At 38.5% G+C, this 23669-nt stretch overlaps 1 protein-coding gene across 1 annotated transcript in view; it reads left to right on the top strand.

The window, feature by feature from the left end:
* The window catches only part of PTPRT (protein tyrosine phosphatase receptor type T), a 783412-nt gene that overhangs the window by 561351 nt on the left and 198392 nt on the right, over window positions 1–23669 (top strand). Inside the window, exon 11 of the mRNA XM_063092330.1 lies at window positions 9664–9937. Within this exon, the coding sequence (XP_062948400.1) occupies window positions 9664–9937 (274 nt within the window). The remainder of the gene's footprint in view (window positions 1–9663; window positions 9938–23669) is intronic.

Raw genomic sequence — 23669 nt, 5'->3', positions numbered from 1 at the left:
TAAATTTCTATTATTGTGTACCTGGGGTAAACAGCCTTATTATGGAAAACTAACTTAATAGTATATTAGAGTAATAATTTGCAAGAATTTGGGACTCTTTCTCTCTTTTTCTGTCTTATGTAATTGTTTATACTCATATAACATGGGAATTGTCAGTTCCTAAAAGATTGAAAGAACTCACTGGAAAAACCATCTGGCTCTAGCGTTGTTTATTCTAATTTTCTTTTTATGGAATGCTTAATTAATTTATTGTCATTCTTTTTGTTTAATAATATAGGCTTTTCAATGCCAAAAACAGGTTTGGTCCTCTCCCATAAGGATTAAACATCATTGTTCTCATTGTAATAGTTTCTAAAGAGTATTAAATTGTGATTTTGATTTCCTATTTGATATGAGAATTCTTAAGGAAGTTCTTATTTTCCCCAGCTGGAGGTTTTTATTTGTTTAAAATTTTCATTTAATAATATTTAGTTCTATCTCATTATATGGAGAGAACATAATCTATACCTTTACTGATTCAGATGATTTATTCATTTTTATATGTGTCCCTTACCATTTTAGACTCCATATCTAATATGATTTCTTAAATATTAAAACATTGTTTCCTTTTCTCTTATATTTTCTGGGAAGAGCTTTTCTAATTTGTTGTTTTATTTTTTATTCTTGTATTCAGACATTTCAGATTTATATATAGACACATCTATCTTTCTTCTTTTGTCTTTTGTGAGTTGTTCTACTGTTAAGTTTGAAAAGATTTTCTCCATCCAAGATTATCTTTTTCTTTGATTTTTTAACCTACAGGATGTTGCAAAAATGGCACAATAAACATCCACATATCCTTTCCCCAGATTCTCCAGTTGTAAACATTTCTCCATATTTACTTTCGCTCTCTTTCTCTCATGTCTTAATCATGACACTTCAAAACCTATAGTTTGTATCTCCTAAGGTAATGGTCAGTCTCTTACATAGCCACAATACAATCGTCACACTCAAGAAATTTTAACTGATATAATTCTAGTATCTAATATATAGCTCATATTCAAATTTCCTCAATTGTCCTAATTAATTGTACTTCATGGCTTTTAAAATTCAATCCAGGATTCAATCAAGAATCACACATTGTAATTCAGTTGACATGAGCATCCTGGCAATTTTTAATAAGTAAATTAAATTCTCAACTATTGGAATACAATGTGGTTTCTCCTAAGTGCTGAAGTCATAAATTTGATATTTTTTCTCATAATTATGGAATTTCTCCAACACTATTTATTTTAAATAATTAAAATTTTTATTTATTTATAAAATTTTCTCTTTTCCATTGATTTGTGTTGCTTGTATTTCTATACATAAAATTCTTTCTTTTGCACTCACACATGCACTCATACTCCAGCACACATGGTTTAATTAAAATTTCAAATATACTTTAATATCCATCAGTAGTTTTTCACCCTATTCCTTTGTTTTCAAAAAAGTCTGACTATATCTTCTTTTCTAAACAAACAAACAAATCTTATTGGGATTGCTAAATGAATGTCCCTCACATCTTTAGAGCTCCCAAATATAACCTGACTGGCCCATATTTTATGCAATTTGCTTTCTCCCAAAGAAAACAATACATCAAATTGGCAAGAAATGACATCTTTACAGTACATGACGCTTTCATCCAGGATGTCAGCATTTCTGTCCATTTATTAATCTTTGGTTCAGCATGATTGTTTAACACCCACTCTGCCAAGCCCTGTGCTAGGAGCTGGAGGCATTCTTTTATATCACTTAGGAGAGGTGGTTTTTTTTTTCCATTGTCAGTCCTGTACATTTATCTTTAACTCTTTTTAAAGGACTCTATTTTAAAAGAATTTTTCCATTACGTCTTCTAGTTTGTTTTCCATGGTGTATGGTTTATTTATCTCTATATTCTATCAAACCACTTTACTGAATTCTTTTATTAATTTTAAAAGTCTTTCAGTTGATTCCCTTTGATATACTAGGTCACAGTTATATTATCTATAGACGATGATGAATTTCTTTCCTTTCTGAAATGTGTATCTCTTCTGTTTTGTGTCTTATTGCATTGGCCAGAATTATTTCATTTTAGATGCAAGTTCTAGAGGTAAAGTGACTTGCTCTGCATGTCAGACAGAGCAGTGTGTGGTAGAGCCAGAACTAAAACTTCCACCTTGCTTTTTAGTCTGGTGCTGCTTTAGAAAAGATCACAAATCATCTATCCACATATCATCTAAGTGGCCCCATATCTATCCAGTTGCTTTTTCCAAAAAATAAGTTGACATTCACAGTGCTTATAGTCCTCTCTTAAAGGGACTTAACCTGTTGGGTGTGCTAGGTGATGATAAATGATATGGAGAAAAATGAAGCAGGGAAATGTAATAGGGTATGTTGTGGATTTGAGTTGCTATTTTAAATACAGTAGTCAGGTGAAATTTTACTGGCAGATGTAAAGAAGCAAGCCTTCTGAGGGTTGCACTTATCCAAGGGAAAAGGAATCCAGGCATAGGGGATGGCAAGTGCAAAAGCCTTGAAATGGGAACATGTCTAGGGTGTTCAAGGAACAGTGAAGAGGCAAAAGTAACTGCAGAAGAATTCAAAGAGTGAAGCCAGAGGGTTCATAAGCGTGGGCCTTGTAGACATTGTAAAGATACTGCCTTTTACTCTCAGTAAGGTGGGAACCTTACGAGGGCTTTGAGCAGAGGAGTGTTTTTAAATGGTTACTCTAGCCACTGTTTTGAGAATAAATTGCTGGAGGCAAGACAAGAAGCAGGGAGACCAGTTGGGAGGCTATTACAATAATCCAATGAAAAGATGATTGGGGCTTGGTCCAGGACTATAGCTGTGGAGATGATGAGAAGTGATTAGATTCTGGATGCATATTGGAGTTGGAGACACAGGAGTTGCTTATGGACTGGAAGTATGGGATTGTGAAAGAAAGAGAAGCCATGGTTAAGGGAAAATACATGAGGGCAATGCCAGATCTTCTGCATTTTGATATAAAATATATATCAACCCCAGAACACAGCCAATTAATGCCATTATACTGCTTCTAAATATTAGAGAAGAGGCTATGAGACTCTAGCTATCAACAGATGGTTGTCTGCTTGCTCTTTCTAAGTCTTCCTTTGCTTTCATCTGAAGATAAGTAAAATTTATTTGAATTCTTCAGCTGAATTGTTATGGTTTCTTTACACAATGTATTTTTCCTCCTCTAAATTTCTACACAAAATCCATTTTTATTAATTTTATCAAATGCAATTTAATCACAGGAGAAGGGTACAAATGGAAAACCAAGAAGCTCTTTACTGTCTAATTGGGTAATGTTGTAATAATCGTGCATGCAGCAATTGTGAGCCTCCATCCAACCTTTGTAGAACATTTTCTAGACATATTATCTCATTTAATCCTCAAACTGCCTTGGAGGATTCCCTCGTCTCAGAATCCTTCCCTGGCAGAGTTTTTCTTTCTGCCTTTACTTCATTGAATTGCGATGAACAGTTAATATCTGTCTCCCCCATCTTGGTTGTAAACTTCGGGTACCCAGGGGCCAGGTTACATTCAAATTTGCACCTGCTACACCATAATCACTCAACAAATGTCTGATGAATAAATGAATAACTGTATGAAAGACAAGATAGATGAGGCAACATGTCACACAGTTAGTCAAATGCCAAGCAAAGATGGACACACACACACTCTGACACTAAATTGCCAAACATATACCTTCCCTCATTTCCTTGTCTCCTCTGAGAGCTATTCGACTAGGCAAATAGTGAATAAAAACAGGAATTCCCAGAGCCACGGAATAAAGGTTGGCTAACTAAGACATTTCATTGTAAATTTCAGCTCCATGGTTCTGCGTGACCTTTAACGTAGGGAATGTAATTGCAAAGCTAGATTCTGCTGGGGTTTACAAAACTCACACTTGTCTCTTAGCCCTCTTGCCCAATAACACCAATGGTTTATCATAGCATTTTTGTATTCAAATGTGTGCATTGCTGAATGCTAAGGCATGAACTTTTGAAGGGAGAAAGAACATTCAAGATTTTTCAGTCCATTTCTCTTATTTCTTTAACAGATTTACTGAGGTATAATTTACATACCATAAAATTCACTCATTTTAAGCGTGCAATTCAGTGATTTTCAGTAAATTTATAGGGTTGTGCAACTATCAACACAATCCTATTTTAGAACATTTCCATCCAGCCATAAAATTCCCTGTGCCCACATGCAGTTGATTCCTACTCCCACCTATAGTCCCAAGCAATCACTAATCTAATTTCTGTCTCTAAATTTGTCTTTTCCTGACATTTAATATGAATGAAATCATGCAGTAGATAGTCTTCAGTGTCTGGGCTCTCTCATTTAACATAATGTTTTTTAGATTCATCCATGTTGTTTAATATAACCGTAGTTTGTTTCTTTGATTGTCTAATAATATTCCATTGTAATGTTATACCACATATTGTTTATCCATTCACCAGCTGACATTTAGATTGTTTTCACATTTTGTCTATTATGAATGCACTACTATGAATGATTGTATACAAGTCTCTGTGTGGACAGATGTCTTCATTTGACGGTTCCAGTTCTTCCACATTCTTGCCAACACTTTCTGTTATCTGTCTTCTGGCTGATAGCCATTCTAGTGCATGGATGGGGTGATTTCTCATTGTTTTATTTTACATTTCCCTAATGATTAGTGATGTCGACCATCTTTTCATTAGCTTATTAGTTATTTGTATTTCATCTTTGGATGAAATCTTCTCATCTAGTCAAATCTTTTGCTAAGTTTGAATTGGGTTGTTTGTCTTATTATGAAGATGTAATGGGTCATTATGTATCTTAGATATAAGTGTTATCACATGTGATTTGGAAATATTTTCTCTCAGAGTGTGGCTTGCATTTTAATCTGTTTAATCATGTTTTTTTTTGAAGCCCAATCTTTAAAAAATCAAATTATATCCAGTTTATTTCTCTTTTTTTCCCACTAATAGATCATACTTTTAGTGTTGTATCGATATACTTCTTTTTCTGTAATTGAAACAATTGATTATACATATTTGTGGGATACAGAGTTGACCATCAGTATTTGTGCACAATATATACACTATTTTTCTAATCCAACGTCATGAAGAATTTTTTCCTGTGTTTTCCCCTACAAGTTTTATTGTTTTAGCTCTCACATTTAGAACTATTATCCACTTCCTGTTACTTCTTATATACAGCATGAATTTAAGTTTAGATTTGTGTGTGTGGATATTTGATGGTCAAGTACCATTTGCTGAAGACTAACCTGTTACCGTTGAATTGTCTTGGCACCTTTGTCAGGAATCAACTGATCGTAAATGTAGTTTATTTTGGGACTCTTAGTCCTTTTTCACTGATCTGTATGTCTATCCTTCTGCCAACACAACACGGTATTGATTCCCATATTTTATGAAATCAGAAACTATAAGTCCTAATTATCTGTTAAAATTAATTTTTTATTATGGGTCCTTGCACTTCCACATACATTTTAGGATCAGCTTGTTAGTTTTTTCAGTTTCCTGGGATTCTGACAGGGATTACAGTAAACCTACAAATAAATTTGAAGAGAAGTGCCATCTTAATGTTGACTCTTCAAATCTATGACCATGGAGTGTCTCTCCATTTATTTAGATCTTCAATTTATTTCAGCAATTTTTACTTTTCAATGTACATGTATTTCATTTCATTTGTTAAATTCAATTCATTATTCTGGTGCTATTGTGAATGGAATTATTTGCTTAATTTCGTTTTCAGATTGCTCTTTGCTAATAATAAAAATACAATTGATTTTTATGTATTGATCTGGTATCCTGTGACTTTGTTGAAACCATATATTAGTTCTTGTTGGTGAGTATGTGTGTGTGTAGAAAAGCCTTAGGATTGTCTTCATACAGGATCATATCATCTGCAAATAAAAAGTTTTACTTCTTCCTTTTTAAGATGGGTGCCATTAATTAATTAATTAATTATTTTTGCCTTATTTCCCTGGCTACAATCTCCAGTACAAGGTTGATCAGACATCCTTTCTTGATCTTGATTTTAAAGAGAAAGCCTTCAGTCTTTTATCCTTGAATATGATTTTAGCTTTTTCTGGAAGAACCTGAACTAAGACATGCATCTTTCTGGGAGAACAGGGACTAAAATGTGCACCTTTCTGGAGTAAGGCAGTCTTCACTTGTGAGTTAAAGTGTACACTCCATCTGTCACCTGACTTCAACATTTTGAAAGGGTACAGGTCCTGGCTAGACACTTCTTCCCTAGATATAGAAAGGGGGCCACAGGAATTGTTATTGATGGAAAAATGGCTCTGATTGGTCCTTGGCCCCCCTCAGTGTAATCTGGTCAGAGAAGCGTGAGTCACCATCTAAACCATTAGCTTAGGAACCAGAGGGAGCAAGAGGGTCATGCAGCAGGGCTTCCCAAAGGGGAGTCCTGTAGGTTTTACTCTTAAAGGTGTCTGAGGCAGCTGACCTCTAGAGGTTGGGGGTCTTGGGACCTGTGGCCAGAGTGGAGTGTTTTTGCCTCAGATGGCAGGAGATGCTGAAACTAAAAATACAAACCCTTCTTGACCTTCCAGCAGTGCCTTATAATGAACGAGATGGGGTGGAGGTACAGCGTAGTTTTCAGAGACCTGTAAGAAGAGGACCTCAGGATAAGTAATGCAAAGAAAACGGTCATAATTGTCCATCTTCTCATTGGCAAAATGAGAGAAGGTGTCACAAGAGGAGAAAATGTATGAGTAAATGCTATGTATTGTGTGGTGAGCATTTTAAGTTATTCTTCTCTCATGCTATCAGGATTTTCCTACTAAAAAATATCCTTTCTCTTTACAAATAACCCTGAATAGCCTATTGCCACCACTCCTTTTGAGCTAGAGATATGACTTTTGAGGGCTGATTCTCATTTAGGTATGATTTTATCATTACCACCAAGCTGAAAAAAGCATGCTCTTAGACAAATGCATTCTCATGAGAATGAGAATTAAGTTACTACAAGAAAGAAAAATAATTATCAGTTTCCTATTTCTTTCCTCCATTCCTTCCTAAAGTTATATGACGTGCAAGTGCTGTTTTTTTTCTCCCTGTCCTTAATCAGAGTTCCCTTGGCTTTGAGAGAGGCTGGATCTATTGGCAAACAGATTTATCTGACAAAGTGGTTTACATCTCTTTGGCTGCAATTGCAGATTTGCCTCTGAATGGACTGGGGGAGTCGCTGGGTATACTTTGGCATGTAATCCCAGTCGTATGGGAACCATATGTTCACTACACACTTTATCCTCCCAAAAAATATCCTTCACTATTCTTTATGATTTCATATGGGGTTGGGTGGGATAGAGCTAAGCAGTTTAAGCTGCCAAGTAGAAAAAAATGCTCAGAAGAACCTTCACACTATGCTGAACTATAAAGTAAAAATCTGGGTTTCTGTTTTTGTTGCAATTTAAATTAAATAATTTAATTTAAACATTTATTGACTTTGGCTGACATCATAAACATGTATAGATTTCGCACACACACACACATTTACTTTGGGATGTTAGACACACTCAGATGTCAAACATACTACTTAGGAGTCTAAATACTCAGGTTAGCCACATTCATCTGGATGTTACATCCACTCACTTGGCGTTAGACAGCCCGGTGCCACAGACCCTCATGTGGACATTGTGCACAGTCAGATGTAGCATGCAGTCTGAGAGACCGGCCACATTCACTCACATGTCACTCTCTCTACTCTGGCTGTCGGGTTCTTGCTCAATATGCACATATGGCAACAGGCATGCTCATTAAGCTGATGCTCACCTACACTCAAATACAACACCCACCCAAGTGTGGGATACACTTACATACCACTCCTTTCTCATTTGTTCACCCCCATGCTCACGGAGATTCAGGGGAAGACTTACCACATTGAGTGTATCGCATTTCCTTGGAGCAGTTCCTCTATAGTTTTTTTCCTTCATAAAATAGTCCTGTGCCTCTGTCTTTACCCATGTTATGCTTCTTAATCAAGTGTCTTTGGGTGGATAGTCTAATTGAAGGATGGTACCCTATACCACATTCCATTTTCATAAACCCTGTCCCAGTTCACTAAGCCATCTTTAGGTGATGGATTTGGGGCCACTGCTGTAACCACCCCTTAATTCACAGAAGTCTCCTGTGGGCACTCTTTGGGTAATTGATTTTCTGTCTTAGCTCATGGATCCCAGAGATCTGTGCAGTGAAGTTCTTCTAAAAGAAGTGAACATTTATGCAAAAGAAGTATAAACTGTGGGCATTCAGAGATGGGAAAAATGTTATCCAATTCACAAACTTTGGAATAACTTTTACAAAGAGAGCCTACACACTTGTTATCCAGTTGATAACAAGAGCTTTGTCATCTCTATTCACACACCAACACCTTCTCACATCCTTCTAGGTTGAAGGGAATGATGTGAAGTCACTAGATAGGAGCTCAGGGGATCACTGTTTATCTTGATTGGAGTTGTTTTATGCTTGCTTTCAGTTTTAATTCAATTCAATTTGATTCATTTGAACAAACATTCATTGATCACTTGCCATGTGTCAAGCATCCTTCTGGGTAGAATGTATGTGGGGAGGGTGATGCAGGGATAACTAAGCCTCAACTCCCACTCTCTAAAAGGTCACAGTCTAGCCAGTGAGACAGTAGTCCCATCTCATGTTATTGCAAAACTAAGCAGATAGTGATTGGTGAGCTGTAAGGCAACTAGGGAGGAGGATAACTCATCCAGACTGTGCAAACCTGGACAGGCTTCATAGAAGAGACGAAAGACAGGCTCAGCCTTCAGGGAAAGGTTTCCATAGGCAGAGGTGAGCAGGATGGGAGGGCGTTGCTGGTAGAGGAAGCATAAGCCGGTGTTGGTATGGGGGGAGATTCAAAAGATGTTTGTGCAATAGCATGAGGTCTGCAGCAGCTGGAATGAGGGGGACATCATAAGAAGGCATTCTGAAAGGAAGACCGGAAAGAAGACAAAGGCCTTTAAATGCCAGGATGAAGGGTTCAAATTGTAGAACTTGGACAGTGGAGACCCTGTGAAAGTGTTTGCAGAGGGACAGGGCTATATTCTTAGGAAGATCAAAGGATCGACTAATTAATTGGTCAAATAAGTTAAAGGTAATGAGATCAGTTGAGCCCAGGTAAGAGGTGGAAATTTCCCAACCTATGCATGAACAGTGGGAGGAGAAAAGTGGGGAGGGGCAGGTGCAGCATTGCTGCAGTCATGTCAACAGGGCTTGTTGATTGGAGGTGAAGAGAGAATTAAGGAGGTTGAAACTGAGGGTGAGCCCTGTATTCAAGATCTGTCCCCTTGACAGATGATGATACTCTTCACTAATGAAATAAATGCAGAAGGAGGAGCGGGCGGGTCTGTAGGGTTTGGGCTGAGTTGAGTTTTGGACATCTCCAATGAGAACTGGCTTTGGGACATCTAAATAGAGATCAAGTTCTGCAAAGCAGTAGGTTTGAACAATCTAAACCTCGGGGGGAAGTTTTGTTGTATAAAGAAGTGAGACGATGCTACCATAGAGGGGAAGTTGTTTTGATGCCATGAGAACTCACAAGCTCATCCCTCCTGAGATTGCTCATTTGCCTCTCCTCTTTCCTGTCCAGCGTTTACCAGCTGGTTGTCAAGGAGGAACGACCTCAGAAGTCACGGAGGGCAGCTGACATCATTGAGTGCTTTTCAGTGCCCGTGAGCTATCGGAACGCCTCCAGCCTTGATTCTCTACACTACTTTGCAGCTGAATTGAAGCCTGCCAACCTGCCTGTCACCCAGCCATTTACAGTAGGTGACAACAAGACATACAATGGCTACTGGAACCCTCCTCTCTCCCCACTGAAAAGCTATAGCATCTACTTCCAGGCACTCAGCAAAGCCAATGGAGTAAGTATGGGCATTCCTTGCCTTGTTTGTGTTTTTCCCATTCTCAGATGAGAAGGTAGGATGGCTTTAGAGGACAGGTTGGCAAACTGAAGGCCCATGAGACAAATCCAGCCCCATGCCTTTTAAAATTGTTTTGATAAAGTTGTTTTTTGGTTTTTGTTTTTTGGGTTTTTTTAGTACAGCACTGCCTATTTATTTATATGTTGTCTTGGGCTACTTTAAGGCTTAACAGTAGAGTTGAGCAGTTGCAACAGAGAACATATGCCCTATAAAGCCTGAAACATTAACTATATTTGGCCCTTTACTTTACAGAAAAAGCTTGCAGACTCCTGCATTAGAGTACAGAGAAGGTGCTTCTCCTGAGCAATCACATGGTCTATCTGAATCTTAATTTCTTTATCTGTAATAGTAATACCTATCAATTTGCTATCTATGGATGCACCAAGCATGTTTTATTTGGTCATTGGATACTACCTCCTCTATCACTACCATTAGTCACATTCAAAACTGGGACGGGGGGAGTGCCCCAAAGACAAGGTAACAATTTTTGTGTCAAATATTTCTTTGGTCAAGGAGTGGTGCCGATCGCACATCACAAAATCAAAGGGCTGAAAAGAATCTTAAAGGTCATTCAATGCCTCCCTCCTGTCATACACACACACACACACACACACACACACACACACACAGTGCTTCAATTGATATTTCAGTGTTACAGCTAACTGTGGTTAGTGCTTATTCTTGCATACCTCTGATGACAGAGAGCTCACTTTGCTAATCTTTGGGATGGTGTGGGGAGGGGGCCATGGCTCTAAGAAAGCTTTTTGATGTACTTACTTAAATATCTTTTTCATTGTAGCTGCTATTCATTGTTCTTGGTCCACATTCTTAGGGGCATATAGAACCAAAGCAATCACCTTCTTGGATGGTTCTTTCTGAGTTACATAAGATCTTTTCTACCCTCACTTCCCTTTTAGGCAAACACACTCATCTGGTATTCTTTTCTGCAAGCTAAGTATCTTTAGTCCTTCTTATGACGCAAGCTTGTATTTGCCAGGCAGGATGCTTTTGTGGATATACTCCAGGTTGCCACATTTTAACAAAACACTGACATATGCTCAGCCCTATGATTCATATTAAGGTTATGTAGTGTGTAACCTCCAAGAGCTTATAGAAACATATGGGAGTCTGTTGTGTTATGCAGTGTATCTAAAGAAGTGAGACACTTACTGGAGAAGGGAGGCCTGAGACAAAGGCAAGACTTGGTGATGTGTGTGGGGAACAGCCCATGCAGGCCGTGGGTAGCCAACTAGAGTTTGGACTGTCAGTGACAGTCATTGCCTGGTGAAAAACCTGGACTGAGGAACTAATTAACATTTAGAATGTCCACATACACATTTAAATTCCACTTTGGTATTTCAGATCTGCATTTATTACTGGTTCAAGGAACACTCCTTACAGAGTATAAAACTACAAAGAGAAGCTGCCAGATTGCCTTCCACCTGTCCATCTGATCTTCCCTCTGCATGAAACACTCTGATGTGTTGGAGAGGAAGACATAAAGATGGACAGACGCATGTGTGCGTCCATCTTGTTCTCAGGTCTCCATGCTTGTCAGTTTACTAGTTCAGCACAACCCTCTATGAAGGTGTAGTTTTTTCTGCTCTTGGCACATGTCAAGGGATGTGGTTGGTTTTTCATGTTGGGAAGGGGAAGAAGTAGCTTCACTTAGTTCACTTTCTACCACATTCTCACTGAGATACTCATAAAGCCTAGTGATAGACCAAGAACCCCCCAAACTGGCAAACTTACCCCAGAAAGAATTTTCCCAACCCAAGCATGGTTGGTCCTGAGCAGAACAGCAGGTGGTGTGAAAAATCTGCGGGAGGTTTGGCTCTCCAAACATCACATTGTAGATCTCCCTCCTCAAGACATGGGGTTTTGCCATTGAGGAGAAAGCAGTTTCCCCACTCTGAAGCTGCCTTATCTTTGAAGTAGTTTCTACTACTGCTTTGGAGATGAACATGGCTTTTCATCCCACATCACGTGTACTTCCATTTTGGAACTAAGATTCCCAGTAGTAAGACACAAGCAAAAGTGGAATTGGATGAGAGCTTTTCCAGGTGCCTTGGGGGTGCAGTTGGCCTCCCAGAAACATACAGAGAAAAAGCTGCTGGAGCTGGGCACTGAGAGTGTTGTATTTTTCTGGCAAAGGAAAAAGTACACACTGCTTCAAATTTCTGTCTTTAGTACTAAGTTTTACTAAAAAGAGTTGGGTGAAAGGGTCATTGGAGCAGAAAAGTCATCCTCAGTCTGAAAAATATCTGCCTGGCCCCTCTCAGATTTCTCCATATCATAAAGGGCAGCAGACAATATGCTTAAGCCTGGAGGATTTTTGAGGAGAAAGTGTTATAACCCACAAATTCCTTATCAGCCAGGATGTTGTTCTTTTGCAAATATATCAGAAAGACATTCTCAGTATCCAGGGGCTCCCATATGCCCTGCTTCTAATAAATCATTCAAAGAGCCATTGACTGAGCAATAAATCAAAGTAAAGAAATCAAGAATAGAGAAATGTGGAAAAAAATACCCACAGTGAGCATGAAACTAATTAAATATCGCATTAATGCTAAATAATTTCTCTAAATACATTATAAAACAGAAGGTTAATGTAAAAAATAATTACTTAAAGAGGAGATGCATAATGTAAAAATTAACAATTGTGATCTGGGGCTATAATTCACCGTTATGTCAACAAAAACTGAGAAAGTGTTAGAGGATTGAACAGTATAAATGAAAATCTGCTAATTTTCTCATGTTAGATAAGAGGAAATAAATGACTACTGTTTTATTTTTGATACTAAGAATTTTAGAAAGAATGATTTTTAAAACATACATCCCAAGCTATCATTAAAAAACCAGAAAAATAAATAAATAAATCTACAAAGAAAAATAAGGGAAACAAAGGAAAGTGTAAGGAAACATCAAAATTGGCAACTATAAAACAAGACAGAAGACAAAAGCATTAGATTTGATGGGGAAAAAAAGGGGTGCTTTTCTCATAAAAGGGAAAAAATGGCTTTGGTCAAGTAAAAACCATAATTTGGCAACCCTATATCATTAAAATATTAAAAACTAAAAATGGGACAAAGTTATATTAAACTAAAACAAATTAAAGGAAGGCAAAATGGCTATTTGTTGCAAGATAGTTGCAGACCAGGTTGAATAATTTACTGTCAACAAATTTCATTCCTCTCCACAGTACCTGAAAATTTTACTCAGATCAGGATAAGAGAATTTTAGGGTCCAGATATCTTTATTCTATGAATATATGGATATTCTATGGCTAATTGTCAATTCAGCAGAGAGGATACAAATTCAGCCTTTACAGTCATACTGCCTACGTACAAAACCCTAGTAGCTGTGTGACTTTAAGCAAGCTATTAAAAGAGTTACATATGATTAATTAATTGAGGAAACATCTGTAAAGTACAAACTATATGTCAAAAAGGTACTTTTCTGAGTGCTGGGAAAATAGCAGTAAGCTAAATAGACAAGAATCTGTGCCCTCATAGTCTTTACATTCTAGTGGGGGAGAGACCAAAAATAAATAAATATGTGAAAGAATGTGTCAAATAGTTAATAAGTAAGTTTAAGAATGTGGAAGTCAGTCGTTAAATGTTGACTATTATTAGCATAAGGATAAAGACATTTCATTAACTCTACAGTCATCTACAAATGGGGACTGTTACAATCCAACCCTGTAGACACTATAGAGAGTTCGAGTATGATGAGCATTATAAGACATGGTGCTCAGAGTCCTTTCAGGCATTTTCATGAAGTGTGAGTTGTTCACAGGCACTAGTGTTGGAAATTTGGTCTGATTAATAATATCACATTTACTTGTTGACGCTCTCTTAAGGATAACAAGCATAGTCCCCTTTGCTGGTGGCACTGTCCTTAGTACTGAATTCCCAACACCCATCTTTCTTGTGAATCAGGCCATATTGAAACCATTTGTTTTGGATAAAGCTGTATTATAGATCCATAGCATCTTAGAGTTGCATGGACTTTGAAGAGTCATCTAGTCTAGAACAGAAGCCAAAAAAGAAATCTCCAATAGGGCATTCTTGGCAGGACGTTATATCCCTTCAGCTTGATCACTGCAGTTCTCTGGAGTGAAAGGAATGTGAGTCTTTTGTGAGGCTGGTAAAATTACTAGAACTTTTTTCCTTACATAAATCCAAATTTTGTCTCCTTCACTCTCCCCTCTTGGACACTTGTATTGATTTGAGCAAATCAAATCTCTCTTTCCCATGTTAGCCTTTCAAAGAAAATATTACAGCACCAACTACCCACCTCTGGCCACCCATTTCTCATTGATATTTAACATGTAGTTACTTCTTTTATTTCCCACATGGCATGATTTCCAGACCCTTTTAATCCATTTTCTCTATTCTCTGATGGACTCCTTTTTTTCCAATGTTCTCCTTAAAAAGGGGTGCCTAGAACCTCACACTGTGTTTCAGATATGGTTAGACAATACTGCTACATTTTAACTACCTCTCATATCTTGAACATTTTCTAAGACATTATTTATGTAATATTCCAAGATGTTTTTCTCACGTTGGGGCCTTTATTCAAGCTGTTATTCTACCTGAATCTCTCTTTCCTTCATTATTTGCAGAATTAGTACCTCCTCATTTTTAAAGCTTCAGTTTCTATATCATATTCCTTGAGAACTTCCCAACCATATTACCTAAGAGTCACCCACACCAGTACTCACCTACATGTTAACCCATTTTTTTCTTGTAACACTGGATATATTTCAATTGCACATGTTTTTTATGTACTGTATGCCTCCTCCACTACACTGCGAGCTCCAGGAGTGAAGCTATTGTGTGTGTGTATTTGTGTGTGTCTGTTTTTTGTTTTGTTTTGTTTTGTCTTTGCTGCTATATTCTCTGTGCTGAATACAATGTTTAACACATAGTAGACCCTCAATAATTATTTGATGGATGGATGAATGAATGAATATTCGAATGAGGGTGTGAGATGTTTCTTGTTGTCTATGAGTCTCACTATTCTCACTTAAACATTGAAATAATAATACATATAGTACTTCATACAATCATTTTGAGGATTAAATGAGAAAAAATCTTGAATAATGAAAGGCACCAAATAAGTGAAGTATAGTCTGAACTTCCACTCAGTATAGAATGAGAGATGTGGTTCAAAGCCATTTTTACCACAGACAAATGAGCCCTAAAGAACCTTCCTTCTATCGTAGCAGTAAGAGTTCCCCCCATATGTCTCATTTCCCAAGCCACAGTCTCCTGGGCAGGCTTGACTTCCTCCAAGTCTTCCAAATGGTACCCAGAGTAGCTGTCTCGGTTGTAAACAGCGGGTGGGTTCAGTTTTGCATTGTTTCTTTTTTACTCTTCCCAGAGTGAGGTCTGCTGAATCTACTGTTCTCTGCATCCCCACCACCATTAGCCATAATTGTGAAGTTGAAAGGACCATAATTAACAGTTGGATGCAAAACAAGTGTGGCAAATTCATGCGAATATCCATCCCAAACCACCTTTTGTTGGGCAATGCTGTTATGCATGTTCTATTTATGTAGAGAGAAAACTCTTTCCTTGCTATATCCTTTTCATCATGCAGGGGTACAGTTAACCTGGATGATGCCTTTGCCAAATGCTGAACAAAATAAGAGAAGTGGGAAGTAAAAGGGTGATTGTTCTCTTTCTCTTACTTCCTCTTCCAGCTCTTGAACTCAAATGCCTCTTGAGAGCAGTTGGAAGCCAGGTGCTGTATAGAAAGTGTTGCCATGTTTGCAGTGTAATCACATAATAGTTGGGATGACCTAGGTAGGGCTGGATTAGGGAAATTGTGTGCCACTGGATGAATTGAAAGATTATATGTTTAGCTGTGTCCAAGCCCTGTTAAAAGAATGCTTGCAGATGGTTGGGTTTTCTGTGTCATGTTGAGATAGAAAGAACTGAGAGTTGGACATCAGACAGACCTGGCTTTGAATTATGAATATTCTCAGTTATGTGAACTTGAATAGTTTGCTTAATACCTCAAGGTGTATAGTGTGGTTAATGATTAAATTTTAGAAGAGTAAATAAGACAATGTATATAAAAGCATATTACAGCATCACAGTTGCAATATTTGTTCTCTTTTCCCTTTCGCTGTTTTCCTGAGGCTCCTCTCCTGAGGGGTTGGGAGTTGGAGCATCCTTACCTGGAAAATCTCAATTTGTCCAGTTGGCTTTACATGGAAGCACATACCTTCCTAACCTTGGAGGACCTGAGGACCCATGTGTATGCCCCAGCTTTTGACTTCCTTGACTCACACATGGCTCACCCCAGGCTTTATTTCTCTTAGTTTAACTTCTGTTACATGGTTTCAAGCCTGACATCTGTTCCTGCTGAATCTTTTGACATAATTGATTTTATCTTTTGGGCATTGTACCACTCTTCCCACTGCATTTCCCGATTCTCTTGTTAGTTCTCTGACTATTCACATGTCACATATGAAAAGTTCAGATAAACCACAGAATAAGTAGCTGTTAGAATCCCAAGCTCAAGTGGGTTAGAGTTAAGACCAGATGAGAAATTGCATGGAAGTTTCGGTCTTGGATATTCCGTCAAGGGTTTATAAGAAAATTTCTATATTGTTTACAATAAACTAAATTATTCTGTAGTAACAAACAACAAAATCTCAGTGGATTACCAGGAAAAAAAATATCTTTATCAGAGTCACTCAGAGACTCAGGCTGATGGAAAGTCCACCTTGAGACAATCACCATGTCAGAGAGAGAAAAAGGTGGCAAAGATGGCTCTGTCCCTAAAAGTTTCTACACTAAATGATATATACAGTACATTCACACTCTTTTAGCCAAAGCTAATCACGGGGCCGTACTTGACTTGAATAAGAATGAAGCTGCACCTTCTAACCACATGATTAGAAATAGAACTGGAATATTTGTGTACATCCCTGGTGACTACCACACTTCCCCATAATAACTAACCTTTCCCTTCAAATTCTCATAATATCCAGACCTACTCCTGAAGCACCCTGTGCAGTTCTTATCACAAATCCTGAGGACTTCCTGCTACTGAGCACCTGCTGTGTCTCAGACACTAAGCAAGGTGCTTTTACCTATACTACTTCCTTGATTGGTCTCACAAAGTGAATCCATTTCTGTCAATGGACGAATGAACTGCCAGAAGTCCCCTGGAATCTTATGGAGCCTCCATTACTTTATACTGAAAGAGGGATTTTAGGAGCAGCTTTTTCTCTTTACCTCCATGGAGGTATGGTAAGGAAATGTCTAATTCTTATTGTGCCACTGTTCCACTCTGAAAGGCAGTGGTTCTTCCAATGCTACCACGGAGTGTAGTTGAGAGGCGTTAGCAAACCTCAGATCTGTCCCACCCATCAGTGGCTGAGCCAAGGTAAACAGAAGACTGTGAACCAAAGGCCCCCACATAAACTTCCACTGACTTGTCACCATAGTCCTATATTAGAAACACCTTTATGGATATTATTAGCTCTGCAGCAGCCCTGTGGAAGTAGAGAGGAAACCTGAACTGGACATTTGGAACCCAGAGTTATCACAACCTTTCTGTAACCACTGTGGAAAGCCTTGGTCTGGTAAATGCCCATTCTTCATTCTTGACTGTCACCAGAGCCTAGGTTCCATGCCCCATCCACCTGCCTAAGCCTCCTTCCAAGCCCTCAGTGGATTCTGCCTCCTAGGGCTCACCCATTGGGCATCTCTACATCCACCATTCGAGCCTTATCGCATGCTCTTAAAAACTCTGAGCTTCTGCTGGAGCTCTACTGGGGCTCCAACTTCTGTCCTCGGGTAAGAGAGAAATTCCCTGAGTGTCACCTTATACAAATACCAAGATGAGCTCTCCCAGGTTGCTAATTTATTTTTTTACTCACTTATAGTTCCTACAGATTTTATTATCATGGTATGAGACCTGAGGGACCAAGAACATTTTCCTTCTCATGCGAATATACTTTAAACTCATTTGGAGAAGGAGATGAAGGTTACCCAAATGTTGACAGCTGATAATCTTGTCAGCCTGGGCCTTGAGGCCCATTAATATGTTTAGACCTCAGTCTTAAAAAGCCTCATTGAAAGATCAGCTTAAGTTTGCACATAGCGGGGCTCTGCCTCTGTCAGGCCTTTCTGAAGTGAGGGTCCCCATGAAGTTTGGACTAATTGTCCCTAAGTGGTAAAAACGTAGGGAAACCTCTAAATTTGTAAACTGGATCTGTGGGTTTAAGAGCTGGCTCTGACATTTCTCAGCTGCATGAACTGAATACTTACCTGCGGAACCTCATTTTCCTGTCTGTCAAATGTGGATGAGATGTGCCCTCCCAAATTCGCTGGGACCTTTGTAAGAGTAAACAACAGATGTGACAAATCTTTGCAAACTCCTAAGAACCTTTCAAATGAAGGTACAGTTGTTGACATGAATATATGTATATAAAATATATATGTATATTCAGTATATGTGTACATGCAGGTGTGTGTGTATGTGTACATGTACATATTTGGCATATGTGAACATACACATAAATGTTTTAGCATATGTATATATATATAAACATGTATATATACATATTTAGTTAAAATAAAATTTTAAAATTAGCTCAAGAATCTTACAATAGAAGAAAGGGGAACATTGCACAAGAGGCCTAGTATAGGTGGTTAATGAAATGGAAAATTATGTGTACCTCTTGAGCTTCCTGGAAGCCAAGGCAAAAAAGGGACATTTGGCAGGTTTGCATAGCTTCCGTTACTTGATAGAAGGAAACATACATAATATTCATGAGAGACATTAAAAGAGCGATTTATTACCTGTATTCTTACATAGTGGCCCTGAGGAGATGGCAGTCAATATAAGAAGAACATTTTTTTTCTCAAACACTCAGTTAATCTCCTCTATTTCAATTCTGTGAAATCTAAGGATAAAATACTAGAATTTAATGGAGCTGTTTGCATTGAAAGATTCTTGTCTGTCTCTTGTGCAGTAAAATGGTATTCATGCTATTAATTAACACTATTAAATAAGATTAATGGATTTTCAAGTTTGTTTCCCTTCAGCATTGTTAATGAATATGCCTCACATGGGTTCTTTTATATTGCATAGATTGGCACTGACCAGTGAATGTGACCTTAGGCAAGTGACTTGAGCTCTCTGAATTTCCTCATTTGGAAGATGTTGCTGCCCCTAGTATCAACTTTAGAAGAATATTTGTAAATATTACATTGTAAAATGCATTAAAATGCTTATCACAGTGCTTGGTGTGCAATATACACTCAATATCAGCTAACATTAGAATATCACAGGTGGAATACATGGGGCAGAGTGTAGAGGACCACTGAGGAAAAAGCAAGCAAAATCTATGGGGGCACAGACCTTTTTACCCATCAATCAAATTTGAATAGACTGTGGACATGATGTGGAAAAAGGGAACTCAGGAAGAAGGAACAAAATCAGTGAAGCTCAGGGTGTCCAGAGATGCCAGTCAGCTCATTGGATTCATGAAGGAGGAAGAAGGAGTGAGATTTCAAAGGGAGGGTGGGAATGTTGTACTCATAGAGAGACAAGTGGAGAAATGGGACAATTCTTCTGCAAGCCCTTCCTGGAAGCTGAATTTGGATCAAGTTCCATCTTACACATCATGGCACTCAATTTTGCAAACCCATAAACTCAATTTTGTGGGCTACAGAGTTGAGGAGACTAGCATGAACCAAGCCTACAAGAGACTCGTGGAAATAGTAGGCAATGATATTAATTCAATTGTTCATCCATCCCTCCAAAATTTTCCCTAAGTCTTTCCTATCTCACTAAAATCTGGGTTGCCCAAGACCCTTCATGTTCTACGTCTAATCATCACCAAGTCCTATTTATTCTACACTGTAAAGTTCTCTCCAATTCATACACATCTCTTATCTCCAGTGCTACCATCCTAGTCCTGAGTACCAACCATCCCTTGTCTTCTAACTTATTCCCACATCCATAATTACTTGCCTCAAACACATTTTCCAACCACAGCAAGGGTAAATCGGTACTATATTTATTCATTTAACACACGAGCAAGCCAAGACTGTGAGAAGCTATGATTTGCCGAAGCACATTCTAGAAACAAGAGACTGAGCTGGGTTTGAATTTGTGCATGCAAAAATGCAGTTAGGCAGTCCTGTGCATTTAGTGCCCTGCTTTAGGCTGGGTCTTAGCCCTACAAAGTGGCTTTGTAGAAGAATATGGCTGGACTGGAATGAGCAGGAATCCCTAAAAGATCCCAAATCCCTCATGAACCCACACTTTTCTCTCTAATGCCAGACATGGCCAGCCTCAATCCCTGGCTCAGTCTTGAAACACCTGCTGGCCCTGATGTTAACATCAACAAGTAATGAGAAGCTGTACTAATAACAATTGTCGTAATAAATTGGCCTTTGATTACATCTGTCACCTGAGAATTTCAAAGACTTTACAAACATCAATTAGTAATTACAGCTCAAAGGATTGCTTGTGGAGAACAGGGATTGTTAAGGTCAGATAAAAGCTGTGCAGGGAAGCGTGAAGGACAGCCCTGGCTTAAGTTGGTTCAGACCTGGGCATCTCTGGCTCCTAAGGGAAAGTCTAAGTGCCTCTTTATGAGACCCAGAGGAACCACACTTCTGACATCCCAGTTAGGGGATAATTTTTACAGCTAATCTATAGCCTCAAAGTCCTGTTGCTGAGACCTGGGAGGCGCAAAATGTAATATTAGAAGGTAGCTTTCAGATTGCCCAGTGTCCATCTTTTGGCAGAAAAAGAAACTGAGGTCCAGTGTGGGGAAGTGATTAGTTCAAGATTAGAGCCATGGCTTAAAGGCATGCTCCCACACCCCACCCCCTTTCATTTATTCAGCAGCATTGCACCTTTATTGGTCATGCTCTATTCTGTAAGGAGATACTGATGATGATGATAATAATCCAACAATCATTTATTAAGGGCTTGCTCTGAGTCAGTGTTGGGATTCACAGATAAACAGGTTACAGTCCCTACCCTCAGGGAACCCACAATCCAATGGAAAACACAGTCATGAAAAGAAATGTGCACGATCAACTGTATCAGGGATCACTGTGATGGAATATATGGTATACAGCTGTAAGCCTGGGGTTGAAGGGGAGGAAGAGATACTTAGAAAAAGTCTTATAGAAAATGTGGCATTTGACTTGAATATGGAAAGCTAAGTGGACATCTCCCAGGCAGACAATAGAGCAGAGGAGAGGGTGTGTCTTGCAAAGGAAGCATTGGGAAGAAACGCAAAGGTTGGGGGACTCCAAGATACATTCAGGGAAATTCAATGGGGCCATTTCTGGGATATGGAGAGCACACCAGAGAGAGACAGAAACCAGATAATGGGGGCGGGGGGAGGCTCTCATGCCATGCTAAAAAGCTTGGAATTTATTCTGTTGGAAACAGGGAAAGTTAGAAAACTATCTTGGCAGTAATCCATTATCAATTTACTATAATCATAAAGTCATGCATATTTACTTCTTTGCACAGTTCAGGCCCCTGTGCACACAAAATTTTGTTCACTGTAGGGAGGTATGCAGAGGATATTGCTCCCATTCTACAGATGAGGATACTGTGACTTGGAAAGATGAAGGAATTTGCCCAGGAAATTTACCCAACCAATGAAAAAAAAAAGCTAAAATTTGAATGTCTCATTTCATTCATTATTTATGGCATGTTTAATGTGCCAAGCACTATGCCTTCAATGAAAGGGATAGGCAAGTCTCTTGCTTTCACAGTCTTTACATTCTGGTGCGAAGCACAGAAAATGACAGTGAATATACAAATATATTTGTGAGAATCAAAAAGAGTGACATGATAGACAGCAAATGAGGAGTAAGGCGATTGAGTGGAATAATCAAGGGAAGCATCTTCTAGGAGGTGATATATAACAGAACTCGAATGATGTGGTGAAGATCTTAAGACTTTCCAGTCAGAGGGAAGAGCAAATGTAAAGGCCCTGAGGATGAAATAAGTTTGCTGTGTTCTGGGATCATACACAAAACCCATGTGCCTGGAGTGGAAGAGTGATAAGAAGTCAGAGAAGATAGCAGTGTTGGTTTGTGCGGAGCAAAAAGGTCCCAGGGAGGAGTTGGGATTCTATCTTCAGTCCACTGGGAATCCATGAGAATGTTTTAAGCAGGGAGTAGTGAGACGTGACTTAGGTAATTGAGAGATTACTCTGGCTAATGAGGGGAGGGAAGTAGTTACAGGGGCCCGGAACTGCTGAGGGTGGAGGGGTCAGGAAGCTATTGCAGTCATCCAGGCAAGTGGTGGTGGTGGCTTGGACCATGGTGTTAACAGTGGAGACCAAGAGAACATGACGTATTCAGGATATGGAAAATACATGTTGTTCTCACCTTTAAAAGCATGTTATTATGAAAGGTTTTAAACATGTACAAAAGGAAAGAGGATCTCTACAGGCCCACCACTCCACTTCAACAAACGATCACCCCATGGTCGATCTTGTTTTATCCCAACTCATTCCCTCTGTCCCACCAAATATTTTTAACCCCTTATTTCAAGGTAATTTCAAACTTACAGAGAAGTTTCAAGAATAGTATAAAGAACGTCCATAAACCCTCTGCTCAGATTTCCTAATTGCTAACGATTTACCACATTGCTTTAACATTCCATTTTCTCCCTGTCCATCACCCTCTTTCTCTTTCTCTCTTTCTCTTCTTCTCTCTCTATTTGTCTGCATGTCTGTTTATCTTCACATAAGCCTGGAGGTGGACGGGGTTTATCCATAAATCAATTGATCTGTCACACCTTTATACCTAAATGCTTTCATGGGCATTTCCAATATAATCACAATACAATTGCCAGGAAATTAATGTTGCTGTAATATTCTTAGCCCCAATTTGGCCAATTGTCTCAATTATGTCCTTTATAGTACTTTTTTTTTTTTTTAATTCTAGTCCAGGATCACATGTTGCATTTGGTTGTCATGTCCCTTTAGATTCCTTGTATCTCCGTCTTGCCTTAGCTTTCATGCCTTTGTCTCTTTTGAAAATGATAGCCCAGTTGTTTTATAGAATGTTCCTTAAGTTGGGATTGTCTGAGGTTTCCTCACATATCAAAAAAGCGAGGTTGAGTTCTTCTCAGTGTATCGTAACAGGAGGCACATGATACCAATTTGTCCTGATACTGGTGATGTTGACTTTGATGACTTGAAGTGTTGTCCACCAAAGTTTTCTCCACTCGGAAGTTACTATTTCTTTGTAATGTGTAAGTATTTTGTAAGGATATATTTCTAGACTGTGTAAACATCTTGCTCTTCATCAAATTTTTTTCCTTAGTTTTAACATTTGCTGATGATTCTTGTCTAAATCAACTACAGTATTAAAATGTTTGCCAGATTATGATTTTCTAATTCCATCATTTCTTCTACATTTATTAATTGATGTCTATCGTGAGGATGAGTTCACCTTTCTCTTCTGTTTTGAATGTATTTATTTATTTATATTGGGAAAAATTCATAGATTTTTATGTAATTCAGTAGGTTACTTTATTTTGATGTTCAGGTTGTCCCAGACTTAGCTAGTGGGAGCTTTTTCTAGATGGTTCCTTTGTCCTTCTGACATGTCTCCATCCTTTCTTGAAAACCTTTTTCCTTTTTTCCTAAAAATCC

This window comes from Cynocephalus volans, chromosome 1, assembly GCF_027409185.1.
Source record: "Cynocephalus volans isolate mCynVol1 chromosome 1, mCynVol1.pri, whole genome shotgun sequence".
In the NCBI taxonomy this organism is placed as follows: domain Eukaryota; kingdom Metazoa; phylum Chordata; class Mammalia; order Dermoptera; family Cynocephalidae; genus Cynocephalus; species Cynocephalus volans.
This window is presented reverse-complemented; position numbering and strand designations above follow the sequence as displayed.